This window comes from Leopardus geoffroyi, chromosome B4 (genome assembly GCF_018350155.1).
Source record: "Leopardus geoffroyi isolate Oge1 chromosome B4, O.geoffroyi_Oge1_pat1.0, whole genome shotgun sequence".
NCBI classification, from domain to species: Eukaryota; Metazoa; Chordata; class Mammalia; order Carnivora; family Felidae; genus Leopardus; species Leopardus geoffroyi.
Window position 1 is genome coordinate 16,535,380 of NC_059341.1, and position 25,510 is coordinate 16,560,889.

Consider the following 25,510-nt stretch of genomic DNA (forward strand, 5'->3'; position numbering starts at 1 on the left):
GAGACAGCTCAACTCCTTCGTTTATGTATCTTCTCACTCCTAGTACAGTTATTAAGCTTTAATATCTGGAATGTTCTTAATAATAACATAGTAAGTAAACTAGAAGTGGTTTTTAATAGTACTTTAAAACATTCATGAGATTTAATGATAGTCAAATAGATTAATGTATAAGTAAGCTGTCATATTTCCAACACAATGAATACAGTTTGTATGGAAAGTTATTTATAACAAAAGAGTAGCTTCACAAAACAGGGGGTAATGACGGACCAACCTCAGCCTCATTTTAGCAACTCCCAGGAGATACAAGTTACACTTTTGCAATAAAAGAATACAGTTGCCTTCACAATGTAAAGAATATGTTGCTCAATGAAACTAATATTGACAACATAAAGTGTAGTTGACACGTCAGATTAACACTCAAGAGAATGGTCTTTTATCTGTTATAATCTTAAGGGAGTCGAACTTTTGTTAATAAAGCAGGGAGCCTTCCTTTCCCGATAACCTCCCGATTTTAGGAAAGAAAACATGTGTACATTGATTTCGTGTTTTTCTTCCTCTTTAGAGCCAGATGATGAGTTATGGATTGGCTTAAATGACATCAAGATCCAAATGTATTTTGAGTGGAGCGATGGCACCCCAGTGACATTTACTAAATGGCTGCGGGGGGAACCAAGCCATGAAAACAACAGGCAGGAAGATTGCGTTGTAATGAAAGGCAAGGTAAGGCGACTTTATTTGCTGATGCCTAGCAAAAGCCACAGGGTATGTTCCGTTCTGCCTCACTTATTACATATTATTATTGTTTAGGTTGCTTCTAGTCTAGGTGATCTATCTGTGTTTCTATTGTTTGGCGAAGTCAAATTTTCAAGGGGAAGAGAAAAGCAGCAGACAGAAACATTTGGTGCAGGGATGAAATTAACCAGTAACCAACATATTCGTCTTGTTCCTGTGCTGGGTTCTAAATGGCAATACGTACAACTTGAGTGATCGCATTAGAGCTTTGGTTCAACTTTTGACTGGTTGCTCTGTGCAGATGCACTTAGATCTCTTCTGGGTTTCACCGTCTGCTGTCTGTACCTGGAGAGCTACGTTTGCTCTTGTAGGTTACGTGGAGATGTCAAATATGAAAAGATTGCTTCCATGGCCTAAATAGGAGTTTAGTGACGGAAGAATATCATCAGGTTATCTTTTATTAATGGATGACGAACACGGTGGTTAAGAGGCTGGGTCTGGATGCCTGGCTTATTTTCTCATTTATGAAAAGGGCATACTAATTGTACCCAGCTTAACAGTGAGTGTAAGGATTGAATGGGTTAATGTGCATAACAAGTACCGTGACTGCCCCAAACCAGTTGTTCAATAAGTATTAGCTGCTGTTTCATCATTGTGGTTGTTTTTGTTGTGATTAATTGGTTTTTTTTTAATGTTTATTTACTTTTGAGAGAGAGAGAGACAGAGTCCGAGCAGGGGAGGGGCAGACAGAGAGGGAGACAGAGAATCCGAAGCAGGCTTCTGGCCGTGACCTGTCACATAGAGCCCCATGCGGGGCTCAAATTCACGAACTATGAGATCATGACCCGAGCCGCAGTCAGATGCTTAACCAACTGAACCATCCAGGTGCCCCTCATTGTGATTAATTGAAAGCTTAAGAAAAGAACAGGTATCGGGGCGCCTGGGTGGCGCAGTCGGTTAATCGTCCGACTTCAGCCAGGTCACGATCTCGCGGTCCGTGAGTTCGAGCCCCGCGTCAGGCTCTGGGCTGATGGCTCAGAGCCTGGAGCCTGTTTCTGATTCTGTGTCTCCCTCTCTCTCTGCCCCTCCCCCGTTCATGCTCTGTCTCTCTCTGTCCCAAAAAATAAAATAAAAACGTTGAAAAAAAAAAAAAAAAAAGAAAAGAGCAGGTATAAACTATTGAAAGGGTAGGCAGAAGTGTGTCCTGGGAAGAGGAAACCAGAAAACATCCTTCTTATAAAGAACTGAAGGACAGTATAGCTGAAAGCATGCAGTTAGAGGTGGACGGACAGGTAGGAAAGCTGGCGAGTGTTGAGACTGAGAAAACATGCCTTAGCTGAGGAGTGGCTAAACCAACTTTTTTGTTTTTTTAATTTTTTTTTTAACGTTTATTTTTGAGACAGAGAGAGACACAGCATGAACGGGGGAGGGGCAGAGAGAGAGGGAGACACAGAATCGGAAGCAGGCTCCAGGCTCTGAGCCATCAGCCCAGAGCCCGACACGGGGCTCGAACTCACAGACCGCGAGATAGTGACCTGAGCTGAAGTCGGACGCTTAACCGACTGAGCCACCCAGGCGCCCCTAAACCAACTTTTCAATGTATAGCTGTCACTCTGGCTGAAGATTGAGGACCAGATGGCAGTGGGTTGCAACTGAGTGAGAAATGAGGAACCAGAGGCAGACGATACAGAAGGAGTCTGTAGGAGACTGAAGGAGAGGAGAGGTCATTTTGATGTGCAGTCGTTGAGGAAGGGGGAGAAGGTGGAATCTGAAGCAGGCTGGGTGGCAGAGTCGTAGACCCAGGAGGACACTCCTCAGTACAAATTGGAAAAGGGAGGAGAGATGACTGGTTTCAAGGTGTGTTTTCAAGTTTGGTGTGTTGGGTGAGGGAGTTTTTCTGGAAGGCTTTCTCTGTCCTTGGTCAACCTGAAAACAGCTGACGGGAGAGGCAGCATGTAGGCCTTCTGTTGGTATAATCACCTAGGGACTTACAAGCATTTTTAGTTTCTCTCTAGATCCTTCTACACAGTGGCATGGATAGCCATAGTATCAAAACATATTGGGGCCCCAATAGCTTTTCACGTCTTTGCAGCCAGAGTCAAATTTGCTGTTTACTTATAAAATGTCAATTCACCTTTCCTTTTCACAGATGCCATTTTTCTCTTAAGAACCTCGAATCTTCGTTTTCCTTTCCTGAGACACCATTACAAGAAAATGGCCTCAGAGTGAAACAGCTGACAATCATTCATTTTTTTTCTCTTTGCTTTCCGTAGGACGGGTACTGGGCGGATAGGGCTTGTGAGCGGCCTCTTGACTACATCTGTAAGATGAAATCTCAAACCCAACCTTCAGGAACAGTAGAAGTAGAAAGCGGCTGCCGGAAAGTGAGTATAGAACATACGCAATCATTTCAGACCAGCAAATATTCTGTGATATCTTGCTTTACTTTTGCCTGGGAAAGTGTTGTATCATTGTCATAGGTAGTCAGATGTTCTAACTTTTTAAATGTTCAACTGTTTGTTGGTAGTATTTGGTATTTGTTCTCCCTGAAGTCTTCTTCAGGTGCCCTCTACAGCGAATATGGGTGCATGTGATTCAGAACGTCGGGGGGAATTCTCCCACCCCAAATGGGGGAGCTAGAACAGAGAATAAAACCACACACCCGTGGAACCTCGTGAGGGTAATGAGAGTCAGATGGGTTATGGTCCTGGAAAGAAGGGTCACTGAGGTATTATTGGTGGTCGATGATCCCACAGGTGGTAGGAACATTTCCAGAAGATAACCATGAATTTCAGATAGCCAACTCTCCTGTCATTTTTCTCCATTTATAATATTTTTGAGAAGGCTACGTCTGACGGGGATGCTTTGCAGTAGATGGCTGCATTGGGAGGGGAGAGATCCGACGAGCTGGTAGTAGCCGTCAGCCATCAGTTAAAGGGGATAAAGCTTCACCATCTTACTGCCCATCGCCCTCGCCTGTATCTCACTTGGCATTCTACCTCCCTGTAACTCTTCTAGGTCTTTGAGGTTGAAGCAAATGGCCTCTGTGAAACAGTTTCTAAACGCATAAAGAAACTACAGAAGACAGGGTGTTGGGTTCTCATTTTCCTGTTTAACTGCTGAATTGCTCGTCTTCCTCTTTTCTTCCTTTCTCACTTCTCTTGGATAAAAATAAAGTAGAAACCAATTTTCTTTCCAAGCATGTCATGTTGTGATCAGATCGTCTTGTAACAAACACCAGAAAGCTGAGAGTTCATGAAACACAATTCAGTACTGTCCAAATACACTAGAAGGAAACATTGAGCAGGGGCGCCTGGGTGGCTCAGTCAGTAAATCGTCTGATTTGGGCTCGGGTCACGATCTCATCATTGGTGAGTTCGAGCCCCGTGTTGGGCTCTGTGCTGACAGCTCAGAGCCTGGAACCTACATCAGATTCTGTGTCTTTCCTCTCTGCTCTCAAAAGTAAATAAACGTTAACAAATTTAAGAAAAAAGAAACATTGAGCAGATACAGAAAATCAGAGACTATTAGAGACATCAAGGATTTTTGTGATGATCAAAATCCTCCCTTTAATTTTTACGTTCTGGAAATTCAGCCCAGAGAAGCTTGGACTTTCTTAGGGTACCGAAGCAAGGCTAGAACCCCAGCATCCTGACCCCAGGTCTCTACACTTAGACCACTGGTTTTTCTACCAATGCACTTATGTATCCTTTGCCTAATCATATGCATATGTGTTTATGTGTGTATTATTGTAATTTTCTAGAAATAATAAATAGTCCTCAAATTTTATGACTTCTATACAATTAAAGTTTATATAAGTATACATATATGTATGTATATATATGTATATATATGTGTATATATATGTATATATATGTATGTATATGTATGTATATATATATGTAACATATATATACAGTTTATGTATGTATATATGTATACATATACATAGCCCAGTCATTGTCATATCTACATGTGATAAAATCCAATTTAATCATTAGGGTAGTAATACGAAATATTAAAAAAAATATCCACAAGTGTTTGTTTGTTGAGTGTGGTTATTATGCCACCAATGACCTTAAAGGATAAATGCTATGCTCCTAATTAGAAGGGAAAACTAAAGCCCAGAGACGTTAAATAATTTGGCCAGTTTAAAAATACCTGCTGTAGGCATGACTTCTTCAGAGAGCTAGGAAGACTAGGAAAAAAAATCCACTCACCGGTAAAGAAAGATAACAAGACTTAAAATTTTTTTTTATTTCTTTTTTGGTCTGGGCCTGGGCACACGATGACGTGATCTTTTGGAGAATTCAAAACCACAGGCCTGATTTCAGGTTCATTTTTCACTTTGTTGCTACCTTTGTGGGAAATCTAGTGCAAAGTGGTCCTGAGTCGCTGATATTCCTGGATGTCGGACAGAGGCAAATGTGAAGACTCTGTACACAGAAGTTCCCTTTTCCAGGCTGACGAGGAATCTCTCAGATGAGTTTGAAACCCAAAATTATAAAATCTACTACTGGGTGCTTTAGAGGGTGGAATTAATGAACATAACATTCCAGTGAATGTGTTTTTCTTTTAATGTGTATTTATTTATTTTGAGAGCGAGAGAGAGAGACAGACAGACAGGGGTGGGGGCAGGGGCAGAGAGAAGGAGAGAGAATCCCAAGCAGGCTCCGTGCTGACACGGGACTTCCTCCCATGAACCATGAGATCATAACCTGAGCCAAAATCAAGAGTCAGGTGCTTAACCGACTATGAATGTGTGTTTAAATATTTGCAGAAATAAAAGGTGAATTTAAAACTGTGGACCAACTAAACCAAGTTTTGTTATCTAGTGCTTTCATTATGATTCACTTCCAAATATTTTTTATTTCCATTAAGATTTATTTTATCCTCGAATTATTTAGAAGAGAGAGAGAGAGGAGAGAGAGAGAGTGTGTGGTTTTGGTGGTTGTGATGGGGATTTTGTTTGATTTTTAGTTTCTCAATAATTAGAAACTATTGATTTTAATTTCACTGCATTGTGATTATATACAGTTTTGGTTGTTGTTACTTGCCGAGACTTTCTTTATGGTCTAGTTAATAGTCAGATTTTGTAAATATTCAGTGTGTGCTTGAACAGAATGATCTTTGATTGTTCGGTTCAGGGATCTTTATATGGTGACTAGATAAACTTTAACAATTTGTATAATTCGGATGTTCTGCATTCCTAGTATTTTGTCTCCTTGACGAAATATTCTCTTTACAGTTCTGTCAATGTTTGTTTTATGTGCTTTGAACTGCATTATATCTTCCTGATGCGTCAGTCCTTGATAGTGTAATTATTTTCCTTATTCATACTAATCCTTTTTTGACCAGAAAGTCAATTTTAAATTAATTGCCACAGAAGCTATCTTTTGCTTGGCATTTCCCTAGAAATTCCTGTTAGCTTTTAATAGTTCTATGTCATCGAATGGCTCTTGTAAAAATATATCTGCATTTTTATTTTTTATCTCATTTGAGGAACTCTTGGCTTTTTACTGGCAAATGTGAGTGTAGATTTTTTTTTGCACATTTATATATTTGTATTTGTTTTACCATTTTGAGCTGTATTTCATTTACTGTTCTGTTTTCTTTCTATCTTGTTTGTCTTTTCCTGCATTCCACTAGTTCTCTGGAATATTTTTATCCCATTTTCCTCCTCTACAGGTTTGGGAATGATTCTATTTCTTTTTTTTTTTTTTTTTCAGTAGTTAACCTTATGTTTTTAACATGCATGTCTGACTTGAAGTTAATCAACATCTCTCTGCTTCCTGAACAAAATGAAGTTTATTATTCCACATAAACATTAAAACATTTTTTTTTAACTTGGAAATCATGTTAGACTGTCAAAAAATTGAGAAAGAGAGTGCAGAGAATTCCCCTGTGCCATTCACTCCCCCACCTTTGGTGAGAACTTCTCATGTGAGGCCTATAGTATCACAGCTAGGTAATTACATGGTACAATATATTAACTAAACTGCACATCTTCCGTTTTTTGGTTTTGTTTTGTTTCAAACAGGGACATTAAGGCTTATTTATCTCACAGGATTCTTGTAAGAATTAAATATGTAATACTGATAAACCTCTATTTTTAAAGTCTATCTCTAATTTTATTTTATGATTATTTTTTTAGAGTATTTTTTTTTAATTTTATTTCAATCTAAGTCAGTTAACATACAGTGCAATAATGGTTTCAGGAGTAGAATTTAGTGATTCATCCCCTACATATAACACCCAGTGCTCATCCCAACAAGTGCCTTCCTTAATGCCCATCATCCATGTAGCCTCTCCCCCCACCTCCCCTCCAGCAAGCCTCAGTTTCTTCTCTGTATTTAAGAATCTCTTATGGTTTGCCTCCCTCCCTGTTTTGACCTTATTTTCCCTTCCTTTGCCCTATGTTCATCTGTTTTGTTTCTTAAGTTCCACGTATGAGCGAAGTCATAGGATACTGATCTTTCTCCCACTGACTTATTTTGCTTAAACCACACATCTCGTTAATTTCCCATTCGTTAACGTCCCACCTGCAATTAGTTATCTTTGCTGTTTGCGCAGGCATTTAGACCTGGATTCACACACACATTTATTGGTTCCTTTGCTCAGTGTAGACTTTCAGCTCTCTTATTCCTCCTGATTTAAAATTCTTCCTTGACAAAGTAAAACTTTTAGCGATTCCTTCACTGGTGATTTCGGAGTGGAAAACTCTCTGTCCTTATCTGAAAATGTCTTGATCCACCCTTACCCTGCGTAATAATTTAGGTAGGTTGTTTTAAAATGCTGTCTGTATGTATGTGCGCGTGTGTGTGTGTGTGCGTGTGTGTGTGTGTGTGATACGATATATTTTAAAGTAGACTTCACACCCAGCATGGAGCCCAACATAGGGTTGGAACTCGTGACCTGAGCTGAGATCAAGAGTCAAATGCTTAACTGACTGAACCGCTCAGGTGCCTCAGTGCTGTGTACATATTGTTTCGTTTTCTCCTGACCTTTATTTTTGCCATCGGAATTCCCCTGTTATTAGACTAATTCTTCTTTTTATCCTTCTTTTAAAAAAAATTGTTAATGTTTATTCAGTTTTGAGAGAGACAGACAGACAGAACACAAGTGGGGGAGGAGCAGAGAGAGAGGGAGACATGGAATTTGAAGCAGGCTCCAAGATCCCATCTGTCAGCACAAAGCCCAGTGAGGGGTTCGAACCCACGAACTGCAAGATCATGACCTGAACTGAAGTCGGACCCTTAACCGACTGAGCCACCCAGGCACCCGTACTTTAAAAAAAAAGTTTACTTATTTATTTTAGAGAGAGACAGAGTGAAGGAGGTGGGGCAGAGAGAGAGGGAGAGAGAGAGAGAACTCCAAGCAGGCTCCACACTGTCAGCACAGAGCCCAACATGGGGCCGGAACTCATGAACAGTGAGATAATGACCTGAGCAAAAATCAAGAGTTGGGATGCTTTTTAAAAAAAATTTTTCTAATGTTTATTTACTTATTTTTGAGAAAGACAGAGAAGTGTGAGCAGGAGAGAGACAGAGAATCTCAAGCAGGCTCTGCACTGTCAGTGAGGAGCCTGATGTGGGGATTGAACTCACAGAACAGTGAGATTATGACCTGAGCGGAAACTGAAAGTCAGACACTTAACCAACTGAGCTATCCATGCGCCCCAAGAGCTGGGATGCTTAACCGACTCAGCCACCCACACGTCCCTAACTCTTCTTTTTAAAAAGTGGCTACTTGTATTTTCTCTCTGATTGAGTTTATTTTTTTTTATTTTATTTATTTATTTATTTTTTTTTTTAATATAGGAAATTTATTGTCAAATTGGTTTCCATACAACACCCAGTGCTCATCCCAACAGGTGCCCTCCTCAATACCCATCACCCACCCTCCCCTCCCTCCCACTCCCCCATCTACCCTCAGTTTGTTCTCAGTTTTTAACAGTCTCTTATGCTTTGGCTCTCTCCCACTCTAACCTCTTTTTTTGTGTTTTTTTTTCCTTCCCCTCCCCCATGGGTTTCTGTTACGTTTCTCAGGATCCACATAAGAGTGAAACCATATGGTATCTGTCTTTCTCTGTATGGCTTATTTCACTTAGCATCACACTCTCCAGTTCTATCCACGTTGCTACAAAAGGCCATATTTCATTTTTTCTCATTGCCACGTAGTATTCCATTGTGTATATAAACCACAATTTCTTTATCCATTCATCAGTTGATGGACATTTAGGCTCTTTCCATAATTTGGCTATTGTTGAGAGTGCTGCTGTAAACATTGGGGTACAAGTGCCCCTATGCATCAGTACTCCTGTATCCCTTGGGTAAATTCCTAGCAGTGCTATTGCTGCGTCATAGGGTAGGTTTATTTTTAATTTTTTGAGGAACCTCCACACTGTTTTCCAGAGTGGCTGCACCAATTTGCATTCCCACCAACAGTGCAAGAGGGTTCCCGTTTCTCCACATCCTCTCCAGCATCTATAGTCTCCTGATTTGTTCATTTTGGCCACTCTGACTGGCGTGAGGTGATATCTGAGTGTGGTTTTGATTTGTATTTCCCTGATAAGGAGCGACGTTGAGCATCTTTTCATGTGCCTGTTGGCCATCCAGATGTCTTCTTTAGAGAAGTGTCTATTCATGTTTTCTGCCCATTTCTTCACTGGATTATTTGTTTTTCGGGTGTGGAGTTTGGTGCGCTCTTTATAGATTTTGGATACTAGCCCTTTGTCCGATATGTCATTTGCAAATATCTTTTCCCATTCCGTTGGTTGTCTTTTAGTTTTGTTGGTTGTTTCCTTTGCTGTGCAGAAGCTTTTTATCTTCATAAGGTCCCAGTAATTCACTTTTGCTTTTAATTCCCTTGCCTTTGGGGATGTGTCGAGTAAGAGATTGCTACGGCTGAGGGCAGAGAGGTCTTTTCCTGCTTTCTCCTCTAAGGTTTTGATGGTTTCCTGTCTCACATTCAGGTCCTTTATCCATTTTGAGTTTATTTTTGTGAATGGTGTGAGAAAGTGGTCTAGTTTCAACCTTCTGCATGTTGCTGTCCAGTTCTCCCAGCACCATTTGTTAAAGAGACTGTCTTTTTTCCATTGGGTGTTCTTTCCTGCTTTATCAAAGATGAGTTGGCCATACGTTTGTGGGTCTAGTTCTGGGGTGTCTATTCTATTCCATTGGTCTATGTGTCTGTTTTTGTGCCAATACCATGCTGTCTTGATGATGACAGCTTTGTAGTAGAGGCTAAAGTCTGGGATTGTGATGCCTCCTGCTTTGGTCTTCTTCCTCAAAATTACTTTGGCTATTCGGGGCCTTTTGTGGTTCCATATGAATTTTAGGATTGCTTGTTCTAGTTTCGAGAAGAATGCTGGTGCAATTTTGATTGGGATTGCATTGAATGTGTAGATAGCTTTGGGTAGTATTGACATTTTGACAATATTTATTCTTCCAATCCATGAGCAGGGAATGTCTTTCCATTTCTTTAAATCTTCTTCAATTACCTTCATAAGCTTTCTATAGTTTTCAGCATACAGATCTTTTACATCTTTGGTTAGATTTATTCCTAGGTATTTTATGCTTCTTGGTGCAATTGTGAATGGGATCAGTTTCTTTATTTGTCTTTCTGTTGCTTCATTGTTAGTGTATAAGAATGCAACTGATTTCTGTACATTGATTTTGTATCCTACGACTTTGCTGAATTCATGTATCAGTTCTAGCAGACTTTTGGTAGAGTCTATCGGATTTTCCATGTATAATATCATGTCATCTGCAAAAAGCGAAAGCTTGACTTCATCTTTGCCAATTTTGATGCCTTTGATTTCCTTTTGTTGTCTGATTGCTGATGCTGGAACTTCCAGCACTATGTTAAACAACAGTGGTGAGAGTGGGCATCCCTGTCGTGTTCCTGATCTCAGGGAAAAAGCTCTCAGTTTTTCCCCGTTGAGGATGATGTTAGCTGTGGGCTTTTCATAAATGGCTTTTATGATCTTTAAGTATGTTCCTTCTATCCCGACTTTCTCAACGGTTTTTATTAAGAAAGGGTGCTGGATTTTGTCAAAGGCCTTTTCTGCATCGATTGACAGGATCATATGGTTCTTCTCTTTTTTTTTTGTTAATGTGATGTATCATGTTGATGGATTTGCGAATGTTGAACCAGCCCTGCATCCCAGGAATGAATCCCACTTGATCATGGTGAATAATTCTTTTTATATGCCGTTGAATTCGATTTGCTAGTATCTTATTGAGAATTTTTGCATCCATATTCATCAGGGATATTGGCCTGTAGTTCTCTTTTTTTACTGGGTCTCTGTCTGGTTTAGGAATCAAAGTAATACTGGCTTCATAGAATGAGTCTGGAAGTTTTCCTTCCCTTTCTATTTCTTGGAATAGCTTGAGAAGGATAGGTATTATCTCTGCTTTAAACGTCTGGTAGAACTCCCCTGGGAAGCCATCTGGTCCTGGACTCTTATTTGTTGGGAGATTTTTGATAACCGATTCAATTTCTTCGCTGGTTATGGGTCTGTTCAAGCTTTCTATTTCCTCCTGATTGAGTTTTGGAAGAGTGTGGGTGTTCAGGAATTTGTCCATTTCTTCCAGGTTGTCCAATTTGTTGGCATATAATTTTTCATAGTATTCCCTGATAATTGTTTGTATCTCTGAGGGATTGGTTGTAATAATTCCATTTTCATTCATGATTTTATCTATTTGGGTCATCTCCCTTTTCTTTTTGAGAAGCCTGGCTAGAGGTTTGTCAATTTTGTTTATTTTTTCAAAAAACCAACTCTTGGTTTCGTTGATCTGCTCTACAGTTTTTTTAGATTCTATATTGTTTATTTCTGCTCTGATCTTTATTATTTCTCTTCTTCTGCTGGGTTTAGGCTGCCTTTGCTGTTCTGCTTCTAGTTCCTTTAGGTGTGCTGTTAGATTTTGTATTTGGGATTTTTCTTGTTTCTTGAGATAGGCCTGGATTGCAATGTATTTTCCTCTCAGGACTGCCTTCGCTGCGTCCCAAAGCGTTTGGATTGTTGTATTTTCATTTTCGTTTGTTTCCATATATTTTTTGATTTCTTCTCTAATTGCCTGGTTGACCCATTCATTCTTTAGTAGGGTGTTCTTTAACCTCCATGCTTTTGGAGGTTTTCCAGACTTTTTCCTGTGGTTGATTTCAAGCTTCATAGCATTGTGGTCTGAAAGTATGCATGGTATAATTTCAATTCTTGTAAACTTATGAAGGGCTGTTTTGTGACCCAGTATATGATCTATCTTGGAGAATGTTCCATGTGCACTCAAGAAGAAAGTATATTCTGTTGCTTTGGGATGCAGAGTTCTAAATATATCTGTCAAGTCCATCTGATCCAAAGTATCATTCAGGGCCCTTGTTTCTTTATTGACCGTGTGTCTAGATGATCTATCCATTTCTGTAAGTGGGGTGTTAAAGTCCCCTGCAATTACCACATTCTTATCAATAAGGTTGCATATGTTTATGAGTAATTGTTTTATATATTTGGGGCTCCTGTATTCAGTGCATAGACATTTATAATTTTTAGCTCTTCCTGATGGATAGACCCTGTAATTATTATATAATGCCCTTCTTCATCTCTTGTTACAGCCTTTATTTATTTATTTTTTTTTAATTTTTTTTTCAACGTTTATTTATTTTTGGGACAGAGAGAGACAGAGCATGAACGGGGGAGGGGCAGAGAGAGAGGGAGACACAGAATCGGAAACAGGCTCCAGGCTCTGAGCCATCAGCCCAGAGCCTGACGCGGGGCTTGAACTCACAAACCGCGAGATCGTGACCTGGCTGAAGTCGGACGCTTAACTGACTGCGCCACCCAGGCGCCCCTTGTTACAGCCTTTAATTGAAAGTCTAGTTTGTCTGATATAAGTATGGCTACTCCAGCTTTCTTTTGGCCTCCAGTAGCATGATAAATAGTTCTCCATCCCCTCACTCTCAATCTAAAGGTGTCCTCAGGTCTAAAATGAGTCTCTTGTAGACAGCAAATAGATGGGTCTTGTTTTTTTATCCATTCTGATACCCTATGTCTTTTGGTTGGCGCATTTAAACCATTTACATTCAGTGTTATTATAGAAAGATACGGGTTTAGAGTCGTGATGTCTGTATGTTTTATGCTTGTAGTGATGTCTCTGGTACTTTGTCTCACAGGGTCCCCCTTAGGATCTCTTGTAGGGCTGGTTTAGTGGTGACAAATTCCTTCAGTTTTTGTTTGTTTGGGAAGACCTTTATCTCTCCTTCTATTCTAAATGACAGACTTGCTGGATAAAGGATTCTCGGCTGCATATTTTTTCTGTTTAGCACACTGAAGATCTCGTGCCAATGCTTTCTGGCCTGCCAAGTTTCAAAAGAGAGATCAGTCACGAGTCTTATAGGTCTCCCTTTATATGTGAGGGCATGTTTATCCCTTGCTGCTTTCAGAATTTTCTCTTTATCCTTGTATTTTGCCAGTTTCACTATGATATGTTGTGCAGAAGATCGATTCAAGTTCCGTCTGGAGGGAGTTCTCTGTGCCTCTTGGATTTCCATGCCTTTTTCCTTCCCCAGTTCAGGGAAGTTCTCAGCTATAATTTCTTCAAGTACCCCTTCAGCACCTTTCCGTCTCTCTTCCTCCTCTGGGATACCAATTATGCGTATATTATTTCTTTTTAGTGTATCACTTAGTTCTCTAATTTTCCCCTCATACTCCTGGATTTTTTTTATCTCTCTTTCTCTCAGCTTCCTTTTTCCATAACTTTATCTTCTAGTTCACCTATTCTCTCCTCTGCCTCTTCAATCCGAGCCGTCGTCATTTCCATTTTGTTTTGCATTTCATTTAAAGCGCTTTTCAGCTCCTCGTGACTGTTCCTTAGTCCCTTGATCTCTGTAGCAAGAGATTCTCTGCTGTCCTCTATACTGTTTTCAAGCCCAGCGATTAATTTTATGACTATTATTCTAAATTCACTTTCTGTTATATTATTTAAATCCTTTTTGATCAGCTCATTAGCTGTTGTTATTTCCTGGAGATTCTTCTGAGGGGAATTCTTCCGCTTGGTCATTTTGGATAGTCCCTGGCGTGGTGAGGACCTGCAGGGCACTTCCCCTGTACTGTGGTGTATAACTGGAGTTGGTGGGCGGAGTCGCAGTCAGACCTGATGTCTGCCCCCGGCCCACCGCTGGGGCCACAGTCAGACTGGTGTGTGCCTTCTCTTCCCCTCTCCCAGGGGCGGGATTCACTGTGGGGTGGCGTGGCTGTCTGGGCTACTTGCACACTGCCAGGCTTGTGATGCTGGGGATCTGGTGTATTAGCTGGGGTGGGTAGGCAAGGTGCACGGGGGCAGGAGGGGCAGGCTTAGCTCGCTTCTCCTTAGGTGATCCACTTCAGGAGGGGCCCTGTGGCAGCGGGAGGGAGTCAGATCCGCTGCCGGAGGTTTGGCTCCTCCGCAGAAGCCCAGAGTTGGGTGTTTGCGCGGAGCGAGGAAGTTCCCTGGCAGGAACTGGTTCTCTTTGGGATTTTGGCTGGGGGATGGGCGGGGGAGATGGCGCTGGTGAGCGCCTTTGTTCCCCACCAAACTGAGCTCTGTCGTCCGGGGGCTCAGCAGCTCTCCCTCCCTTTGTCCTCCAGCCTTCCCGCTTTCTGAGCAGAGCTGTTAACTTATGACCTCCCAGACACTAAGTCGCGCTTGCTGTCGGAACACACTCCGTCCGTCCGGTCCCTCCGCTTTTGCCAGCTAGACTCGGGGGCTCTGCTTGGCCGGCGAGCCGCCCCTCCGCCCCGGATCCCTCCCGCCAGTCCGTGGAGCGCTCACCGCCTCGCCGCCCTTCCTACCCTCTTCCGTGGGCCTCTCGTCTTCGCTTGGCTCTGGAGACTCTGTTCTGCTAGTCTTCTGGCGGTTTTCTGGGTTATTTAGGCAGGTGTAGGTGGAATCTAAGTGATCAGCAGGACGCGCGGTGAGCCCAGTGTCCTCCTACGCCGCCATCTTCCCCTCTCTCTGATTGAGTTTAAGATCTACTCATTGTCTTTGCCATTCTGTAGGCTTTTAGTACAATATGTTGAGCTTTGGATTAATTTTCTTCTCTTTGGTACTCAGTGTGCTTCTTCATTTTCAGAATGTATCTTTCTTTTTTTTTTTTTTTTTCAACGTTTATTTATTTTTGGGACAGAGAGAGACAGAGCATGAACGGGGGAGGTGCAGAGAGAGAGGGAGACACATAATCAGAAACAGGCTCCAGGCTCTGAGCCATCAGCCCAGAGCCCGACGCGGGGCTCAAACTCAGACCGCGAGATCGTGACCTGGCTGAAGTCGGACGCTTAACCGACTGCGCCACCCAGGCGCCCCTGTATCTTTCTTTTTAAATCTTGAAAATTATTGGGGCACCTGGGTGGCTCAGTGGTTGAGCGTCCGACTTTGGCTCTGGTCATGATCTCGCGGTTCGTGGGCTCGAGCCCCGCGTCAGGCTCTGTGCTGACAGCTCAGAGCCTGGAGTCTCCTTTGGATTCGGTGTCTCCCTCTCTCTCAGCCCCTCCACCGCTCACGTTCTGTCTCTCTCTGTCTCTCAAAAGTGAATAAATGTTAAAAAATTTTTTTAATTATATGGGGCGCCTGGGTGGCTTAGTCCGTTGAGCATCCTGCTTCAGCTCAGGTCATGATCTACAGTTTGTGGGTTGGAGCCCTGCATTGGGCTCTGTGCTGAAAGCTTAGAGCCTGGAGCCTGTTTCAGATTCTGTGTCTTCCTCTCTCTCTCTGCTCCTCCCCCACTCATGCTCTGTCTCTGTCTCTCCTTTACAAATAAGTAAAAACATTAAAAAAAATTAAAATCTTGAAGATTATCAGTCATTAATTTTATTTGGTGATTCTGAAACATTTCTTACTTTGATTTTCAACCTTCTCATTCTATTTTGTGTTTTCTGTCCGTGTTCTTTAAATGTCTTTTCATGTGCTCATTAATCTGCTACATTCATTCGTTGACTAATCTTTCCAAAACTGCATTTCTATATTTTATTTGGCCATTGAGTTTTTAACTTCATGGTTTTCTTTTCTACAAATTCTGTTGTGTGTTCACATCCTCTTGTTCTTTGTTGATAACATTTTGTTCTTTAATTATTGATTCTGCTTCTTCCTTTGTCTTCTTTTGTCTTCTTTTGTTAAATCATCTGAAGCATGCTTATTTTTATGTTTTTTTCCCAGAAAGGCAATCACTGACTTTCCTTGAATGTGAGCCTCACGTGGTTTGCAATTTTTGATTCAACCAGTCCCCGTCCCATCCCCAACCTAAGCCTCAAATGTCTTAGCCTCACATTACCTGTGTTGTAGAAATATTTCTATTGTGTGTTTCTGCATTTGACTTCTCTGAGTATCTAGGAGTCTCTCCTTTCGTAGACTGACATTTATTTTATGTTTTTGGCTGCGGGTGCTAATACAATGCGAATGGCATCAAGTTGGGACCAGCACCCATCCCTGGCACAGAATTGGTATTTATTTTTAACAGAAGAACTTTTTTCCCTGCACCTAGGACCCCAGGCAGATGATAAGAAACTGTCATTTCTCGGTTCTGTGAGTAGAGTTTTTCGCTCTCCTTTTTCGGAGGGGCTCCCATTAGTGGGTACTATCTTCATGTAAGGACTTCAGTTCCATTCCCCTGCCTCAAGTGAGCTGATATGCTCATTTGTATGGAGATTAGTACCCCTGCCCTAGTACCATAATCTGAGGTTCGTGCACAATGGGGCAACTACAGTCTCAGCTTGAGTATTTCCCATTCTAGGTTTTAGTTTTCGATGTATTTTCGGTAACTGGAGACAACCTCTTCTTTCTCTTGAGCTCAAGTATGGAATTTTTTTCTTTATTGTTATCTTTTAAGTTTATTTATTTATTTTTGAGAGAGGCACAGGGTGGGGGAGAGAGAGCGAGAGCGAGAGCGAGAGCGAGAGAGAGAGAGAGAGAGAGAATCCCACGCAGGCTCCATGCTGTCAGCACAGAGCTGGAAGCGGGGCTCAATCTCACAAACCGTGAGATTGCGACCTGAGCCCAAATCAAGAGTTGGGACGCTTAACCCACTGAGCCACCCGGGTGCCTCTATTGTAATGCTTTTATGTAGCATTTCTGTGTGTTTTAAGGATGGGAGAGGAACCATGCCAAATGGTGCTGCCAGAAGTTTGATAAGTATTCTCCCAGGACCAGATGATACAGTTTCATAGTCATCATCTACTTTTGACGTCAGTGGGCAAATGAGCTTGCTACTCTGCCAATTATTTCCTGTGGTTACTCATTCTAATACTGAAATCTTAGGCATTCTGTTCCGTTTCCCCAGTGAGCACTTCACACATCGCTGTTGTTAGAAGAGGTATCAGAAACCGAGAGAATGAATGCCCTGTCCCCAGTTTTGTGTCCTGATTTGTCGTATGACAAACAACATTCTACTGTTTTCTTACTCACATGAGTAATTGTCCTTGCATTTCAAACTTTTCAGATTTGTGTTCTTCAGATACCTCTGTTACTTAGCAATTTACATTTCATGATAGAGGAATTATTAAAATAATATTATTGAATAAATATCCACGATAATCTGCTTGATAACATTAATAGGGCTGGAAAAGACACGGCTTCTACTGCTATTTGATTGGACACACACTTTCAACATTTGCAGAAGCAAACCAAACCTGCGTAAATGAGAAGGCTTACTTAACAACTGTTGAAGACAGGTATGCAACTATTTTAATTCTATTTTAATGCATGTCAAATAATGAAATGGTTTCACAGAAGCCTAAGTATCACCATGCTCTAAATTTCTGTAAATTACATATGATCTTGAGGTATGATTTGCAGAAGGAGTAGCATTGAAAATCATATCCTAATTTGGATTCTTCATTGTAAGCGCTATAAAATATTTTGCTCCTTTTAGAACTTGAAAGCAATATTCAGTAACAAACGTTCATTATGTTATTATATGAATCATATAATTTCATTTCAGAAAAGTAATGTTCTAGCAAACATAGTTTATGGGCCTAACTTTTTTTCTGATCTAGTATTTTTTTAAAGCAGAAAAAGTAAAATTTATTGGTTCAAAATGCCACTTTCTATCTTTACCACTGTCTCCGCCCAAAAAAGGGTAGAGAGATTCACTGAATATTTTATTATTCCTTTACATTCTTCTGTTCATTTTCTTTTCTTTTCTTTGCTAGTTTTGCTAGACCAATAGGTCCAGAAAAATCACATGAATGTAGAGGGTTTTATATAACTTTTGACCTCTAGAGTCCCAAACATCTTTGAGGTTTTAGTTTTTATTTATTTTTCCCTTAATCTTCACAAAGCACTGGATTAGACACAGAAGAAACTTAAAGAATTTTCTTTTAATGTTTACTTATTTTTGAGAGGGAAAGAGGGAGAAACAGAGCATGAGAGGAGGAGGGGTAGAGAGAGGGGGAGACACAGAATCTGAAGCAGGCTCCAGGCTCCGAGCTGTCAGCACAGTGCCTGATGCAGGGCTCGAACTCACAAACCGTAAGGTCATGACCTGAGCCGAAGTGGGACGCTCAACCGACTGAGCCACTCGGGCGCCCCACGAAATTTAAAAATATGCATTTGATTTGTTGTAAAAAGGTCAAGACATAGTTTTAATACAGTAAGTTTTATTCATTGCTTCTTAAGGCACACCTGATAAAAGGTAAAGAATGCTACTGTTCTGATCTTCACTGAGTGCACATTGATCCTGACTAACCAATTGATGAGTTGGTTTATTGATCTTTTGGTTTATTGGAGTAGAAATTTCCCTATATTTTAGGTTTGTTTTCCTTTGTATTGTCTATATTTCTATTCGGGAGCTCGGTAACTCTGTGCTTAAATTTTGTTTCTAGACTTTTGGGAGAAATTGGGTTTAGGACTTTAAACATTTTTTCTTTGTACAGTTGTGAGAATGAAATTATTCAATTGTGAGAAGTAAACATTCCGTTATCCAGGAAACTGTGAACACCACTTTTTTCACTTCTCTTTTGCTCCGAAGAAAAATTTTTGCCTACATGGCTGGCTCATTATTTAATGTTTTATCTGTTAAGATCAACTTTGGTTGCTTTACGAACCAAATTGGGTCATTAGATGATGCCAAAGAGATGAGATCCAAAGAAAACCTTTGGAAATTGTGATTCTTCTCCTACTTCTTTCTACAGATCGAATCTCTGCTTCTCTGTATTCCTCAATAATTTTCTCTTCTGTTTCAGACCTGAGGGAAGAGAATAAAATTTGAGGGGTAATCCACACGGATTTTTCTGTCTGTATCATCTTTGATAACGTTACGACCTCGGGATTTACTTACCCAAGAACTGTGTCGGGCATTTGAAATAGTTGGAAAGTGGACTACTTTTTTAAACAGTGTATCTGAGAATGCTATAGTTTTCTCCTTTGCCTTTGCAGAATTCTCTTAGATTTTGAGGAGGGGCCGAGGGGCTGGTGAGGAGTGGACAGAAATGATTTGAGTATATTTGATTTTATTCACTCAGCTCCATGATAGTCCCCCCTCATTTCCTTAGTAGAAATTTGCATAATTTAAATGGCATATAACTTAAAACACAATATGTTTGAAGTACCAACTAAATCATAGCTCACACATGTAATTGACATGCTTTTCGTGTTGCTGTTTGGAAAAATTCACATTTCTAAATTTTAGTTAATTTTTTTCTTTTAAGATATGAACAAGCATTTCTAACTAGTTTGGTTGGATTGAGGCCTGAAAGATATTTTTGGACAGGACTTTCAGATGTACAAAACAAAGGCACCTTTCAATGGACCATTGAGGAAAAGGTTCAGTTCACCCACTGGAATTCAGATATGCCAGGTATGAGCATTGCTTGGAGGTGAGGATTTCATTCACCCTACAAGTCCATTGGGCAAAGCCTATTAGCCCTCCGTGTACCTTTCCAAATATACTACGTAGATTAGTTGTGCTTGCGGCATTTTGTATTTCATTCTCTTTTGCTTTTTCTTTCTTTCTTAAAATTTTGTTAAAAAAAATTTTTTTTAACATTTATTTATTTTTGAGACCAAGAGAGACAGAGCATGAACAGGGGAGATCAGAGAGAGAGGGAGACACAGAATCTGAAACAGGCTCCAGGCTCTGAGTTGTCGGCGCAGAGCCTGACACAGGGCTCGAACTCACTGACTGTGAGATCATGACCTGAGCTGAAGTCAGACGCTTAACTGACTGAGCCACCCAGGCACCCCTAAAATTTCTAATTAGTTCACAGTCGTCTAAGAAAACAGGGAAGTAAAACTAGTAGTTGTCTGGTATTGGTCAGTTTGAAAAATATTTATGAAATCCTAAATAACCACAGACGTTCCAGACAGTTAACTTATGTTTGTAAACTTAAAACTACATTAAAGAGATTTAAAATTTGGCCTTGCAGAGATGAGTGGAAATATTAGTATGTTTCAGGGGCATGATACCGCGCAGAAATGCCGCATCCTCCAGAGCAAATGTTTTGTTGTATCTGGGCTAAACGCTAAAGCAAGACTGTTCGCTCAAGCGCCTGGATTTACTACGTGGCTTCCTAAGTCCTGATCTTCAGAAGTTCTTTTAATTTGTATTCTCAAATTATTGACAAATAAGGAAAATAGGACAGTAATTTGGATAGTGTGATTCTTGGTGAGTTCTTGAATGTTCTGAAAACAATACGATTTCAGTTTATTTTTATTAAAAAAAATTTTTTTTTTGTAATCTTCATTTATTTTTGAGAGAGAGAGTGCAAGTGGGGGAAGGAGCAGAGAGAGGGAGACACAGAATCCGAAGCAGGCTCCAGGCTCCGAGCTGTCAGCACAGAGCCTGATGCGGGGCTCAAGCTCACGAATGGGAGATCATGACCTGAGCTGAACTCAGATGCTTAACTGACTGAGCTACCCAGGATCCCCAACGATTTCAGTTTATTTTTAAATTAACTGGGCAGGAGAATAAGAGCTGACTATACACTTTTGTTATTGTTGTTGTTGTTAAGTATCGGTCGGAGTGGTAATGGTAATTTTTACTTCTAGGCCCTACTCTTTAATTTTCCTCGTGTTGCTCCTTCAGCAGTGGGGCTCTGAAAGCTTAATCCTGGAATGTCCCTAGGGAATAAAAATGGATGAAATCAGAGCCATAGGGAATCAGAGATCTTAGAGAAAATGTTTTGAAAAAGATGCGCCTCCCCAGAACTTTGAGATTTCTCTCTAGACGCTTAATGTCCGTTAAAAGAACAATAAGAGGACATCTCACTCCAGCAAAGACTCCTACTATGTTCAAAGTTCTTTCTGAATGAATTACTATTTGGAAATAATCACACCTGTAAAACAGATTTATAAAGTATTAAGCTGATTATAGTCCCCATTGTCTATGCTTTTTTTATCCTTGAAAGCTGGCACTCATCACTACTCTGTAAAGTAGGTGGTGATATTTGCCTTGTGAGATAAGGAAGCAAGTTCAAGGGTAGTTGAGTATTCAACGAATAACGAAAATCTCTAGCTCACTTGTGTCTCCCTTTGAAGTGTGTGATGAATTTCTGTCCTGAGAGACCTCCCAGGCCTGTGGGGCGGAGGAGGGGACTCTTACAAACATTTTCTTAAAAAAAGAAAAAAAAACCCATGAACCCCCTGTTTTTGCCATTATGGTAAATTTTGTTCTACTAAAATTATTGTACCATTAAGTATCTACGTGGGGGGCACCCTGCCCGATGTTAGAAACACGAAATGCTATCAAAACCCTGACGTCTGAGCTCATAATTCTGTTAGGGATTTTGGCCACACAAATGAAAGGTCACCAACAGTTCAAAATAGTAGAAAGGAGTTGCCAAATGCGGCCGTAATTTCTCCTCTATATTTTCTCTTCACCTGAGGAGTGTATGGCCCTGGGTGACCCTCGGGTTTGACCTGCGAGCGGGGCCGGCCGGCCGTCAGTAGCTCCTGCTAAGTGAATTTTCCTTTATGTATTGAATACAGGGCGAAAAGCAGGATGTGTCGCCATGAGAACTGGAGTTGCAGGGGGCTTGTGGGATGTTTTGAGATGCGAAGAGAAAGCAAAATTTGTGTGCAAACACTGGGCCGAGGGAGTAACTCGCCCACCAGAGCCCACAACAACTCCCGAACCCAAATGTCCGGAGGAATGGGGCGCCAGCAGTAAAACGAGCTTGTGTTTCAAGGTGACTGTCATCTGCTAAGCTAAGAAAGAACGTGGACTGTGTTTCAGCCTCAAAAGTCACGCGAGGAATTAAAACGGAACCCCAAACCGCAGTGCTCAGGCTCTACCTGTAGAAAGTCTAATTCTCTGAATCTGGAAGGGGAGCTGGGCTTCTGTGTTTTCAAAAGCTCTCCTCGGGTACATGCTAATGACCGGTTGCATTTAGAGCTGCAAACACTACTCACAGCAGCTTTCTTCACGTGCTCTGCTTCGTCACCCTCCCACTGTCCCCCCCAGGCTGCCTTGCCCTCCTCTGAGCTTGCACTTTTCATGAAAATGTCTGTTTCCCCTCATGCTGTCCCATCACGTCCCATTTTGCCCTGGTCTCAGAGCCCAAGCTTTTAGGTAATTGCACTGATGAATGAGTCTACATTAATGCCAAATGGTCATCTAGGAGGTGATGCTCCATTGTTGTGATTTAGCCCCCCCTCCCCCGGTTGTTATGCCCGATGGGCGATGAGAGCGTTACTAAGTAGGGGCACGTGGCTGTTCAGTGTCCTTTAAATGACGAGTTGATATCCTGCTCTCATTTTATACCTTCCAAGTTCACACCGTCCATTTTCTCATTATGCAGTCAAGTTGACCAAAACAAACAGACAAAAACCTCAGTGAATTATGCATTTGGGTCTTTTTTTTTTTTTTTTTTTTTTCACTCTTGTAAGTCATATCCTTTCTTGAGAAAGTTAGATTTGGTCACATACAGAAATGTGCTTTTCTACCCCTTAATGATATTGTTCTTTAGCGTCCCACTCCCAGGACCTCTTTTATTCAGACCCTTTGGTCGCATGTGGCCATGGTGTGCCTTGTAAGACAGTTAGGTAAGGCTGAGGGAAAACTTGAATTACTAATGTGTATCAGAATGAGGCTGTTTAGTCTTCTGTAACTCAAGGGGTGTGGGTAGTTGGGTTAGTCATTCCCACTACTGGCAGTGGAGATTGCTAAATACTTGTTCAATCCTGATTAGCAGGTCAGGGCTAAATGCATAATTTACATAGAAGGGGATGCATTGGGCCAAGACAAGAGAGGATTTTGGAAATGGGTTAATTGAGGACTAATACAAAGCAAATCAGGTGTTCATTGTTGCATCTGGAAACTTTTGGTTTACTACACAAAGGCCAGGCTCGTCCTATACACAGCCATTCACCTGGGGGTGGTAGGCTATGGAGATTTGTAGCAGGATTTTGCGAGAAGTGGCAGAATTCTCCAGAGCTGGGAAGTGAATGAGGGTTCTGGTAGAGATGCTATCCTGGTGGATATTCAACACATTGAAATATGTGCTTCATTAGAAAATTATATAGTTTTAGAGGTCCTTACATAGGTTTGTTTGGAAATATATAGACCGTCTTTGTACATATTAAGATGTGGAAACTATTAATAAAATTCAGGTGATAGTAAATTTATTTAAGAAAACGAAGTCTTATATCATAGTCTAGCAGGTTGCAGTGCCCACAGTCTTGGAAGTTAATGATGTGGAGGCTTGCTCAAGGCACTTTTGTCCAGATAGCTCAAGTTAGGGTCAAGGTGAAGATTGCCTTGGGTTGCTTGGTGATGGCTGGGCAGCCCTAGTCCATTGGAAGCCAACCCCATTTCCCACAAGCCTGTAATGGTGGGGAGCATGACTCATGAGAAATAGTGAATGAAAATTATAAAAGTTGATGGATACAACGGACTCCTATAGTATTTGCATACTGATAGGTATTTCTTAGTCTGGAATTCCATTTCACTGTAGCCCTCTGGATAATACAAGATATTCCCTAACTTATATAATCTATTAAAATTTAATGCAGCTGTAAGGAAAAAAAGACAAGGCCATTGTAAAAGACACCAGCAATGAAATATTGAGACTGTCAGGTGTTTGTTCAAGCTAGGCAGGATAACAAACTATGCCACAATTTTTGTTTTTTGAAGTTTTCCTTCCTTCCTTTTCCTGTATCAAGAGTGTTTTTTTCTTTCTCATTTCAATGCTACTTTTCCCATCTAACCAAATTAATTCTGCCAAATGCATCAAACTTCTAAGACTTTAATCTAATTTCTTCTGTGCTCTGAAGTATTTTTATTTTCTAAGGTTTTCTCAACAAAACCACCCCACATGTTTTGTTACCCAAATACGTACTCCTACATTGATTTTCAACCAAGAGAATTACATTGTTTTACACCATAGCAGTGTCTTTCTATAAAATGAAATCTCATCAAAAGTAAATAATTATTTCTCTTGATTTGATAAGCTATGAAGTATAAAATAACTTCTGAAACTATATCATCTTCAGCTGTTTGCAAAAGGAAAACACGAGAAGAAAACATGGTTTGAATCTCGAGATTTTTGTAAAGCTCTGGGTGGTGATCTAGCTAGTATCAATAATAAAGAGGAACAGCAAGCAATATGGCGATTAATAGCGTAAGTGTCTTTTGTATATAATATTCCTTTCACCTATTTGATGCTCTGATGTTGAGAAAAGTCTTACATTTCTGAAATTGTTGACTCATAATGCTACCTTGAGTGGCTGTGTTATATCCCAAATCCATAGGACCTTTTTTTATCTAGTTTCACTTACGAATGCTTTAATTTTATCGATATAAATCCTGTGATGAATTACTCTATGAAAGTACAAGACACTCAATACATGTTATTAAGTGAATAAATGAATGACTTTCTTGCAGTGCTTTATAATGATATATTCTCAAGTGGTGGCTCCTTTTGAGGATATTCATGGGCTGTACCAAAACACACAGTGGCATACTGCTTATAGTCATTGAATCTTTTTACCTGTGTACTAATTTAGGTTTCAAAGACAACTTTCAAATTTGATTAGCTCTCATATTTGTCTCATTAGGTAACCATAGAAATCTCGTTAAGTAACCAGACTTGTTTCATCCAATAGTATGAGCTCTCTTTATGTCTTGTAAATTGCAGGGCTACCGGGACGTACCATGAACTGTTTTGGTTGGGACTTACGTATGGAAGTCCTTCAGAGGGCTTTGTTTGGAGTGACGGTTCTCCTGTGAGTAATATGATTTGATACATTGTTTTCTCACTTTATCATGTATTTATTTCGATGTTACCCTTTGGCTTAATCCAAGTCTTTGGTGAAACGTGTTTTTATGATAGCTAGTAACATTTTTCTATGCAAAAATAAATCCAATTCTAGGATCATTCTTCTGCCCCTGCCCTAATTTAGTTCTGTTCACCCAAGGTATAAGCATAACTGGCTGGATTAAAAAAAAAATTTAGAAAACTCATTTAGGTAGCTTGAATAAAATAATGCTTTCATTCTGTCATGCAAAATTGGTGTGCAAGTAGTTAAACTTCTTAAAAGTTTGGTATTTTAAAATTTTTATTTTATTTTTATTTTTTAGTGAGAGCGTGGGTGGGGGAGAGGGGCAGGGGGAGAAAGACAGAGAATCTTAAGCAAGCTGAGCAATGGAGCCTGATATGGGGTCTGATCTCACGCCCTGGGATTATGACCTGAGCCAGAGTCAAAAGTCAGACACTCAACCGAGCCACCCAAGTGCCCCAGAAATCGAGTTTTAAACAAGTGTTGGTGAGGATGCAGAGAAAAAGGAACCCTTGTGCACTGTTGGTAGGAATGCA

At 40.6% G+C, this 25,510-nt stretch overlaps 1 protein-coding gene across 1 annotated transcript in view; it reads left to right on the forward strand.

Annotated features, from left to right (window-relative positions):
- Window positions 1-25,510, forward strand: part of MRC1 (mannose receptor C-type 1) — a 105,561-nt gene that overhangs the window by 45,971 nt on the left and 34,080 nt on the right. The window contains exons 8-14 of the mRNA XM_045462925.1: window positions 563-720; window positions 3,006-3,116; window positions 17,313-17,428; window positions 19,406-19,554; window positions 21,684-21,883; window positions 24,189-24,316; window positions 24,833-24,920. Coding sequence (XP_045318881.1) covers window positions 563-720; window positions 3,006-3,116; window positions 17,313-17,428; window positions 19,406-19,554; window positions 21,684-21,883; window positions 24,189-24,316; window positions 24,833-24,920 — 950 coding nt within the window. The remainder of the gene's footprint in view (window positions 1-562; window positions 721-3,005; window positions 3,117-17,312; window positions 17,429-19,405; window positions 19,555-21,683; window positions 21,884-24,188; window positions 24,317-24,832; window positions 24,921-25,510) is intronic.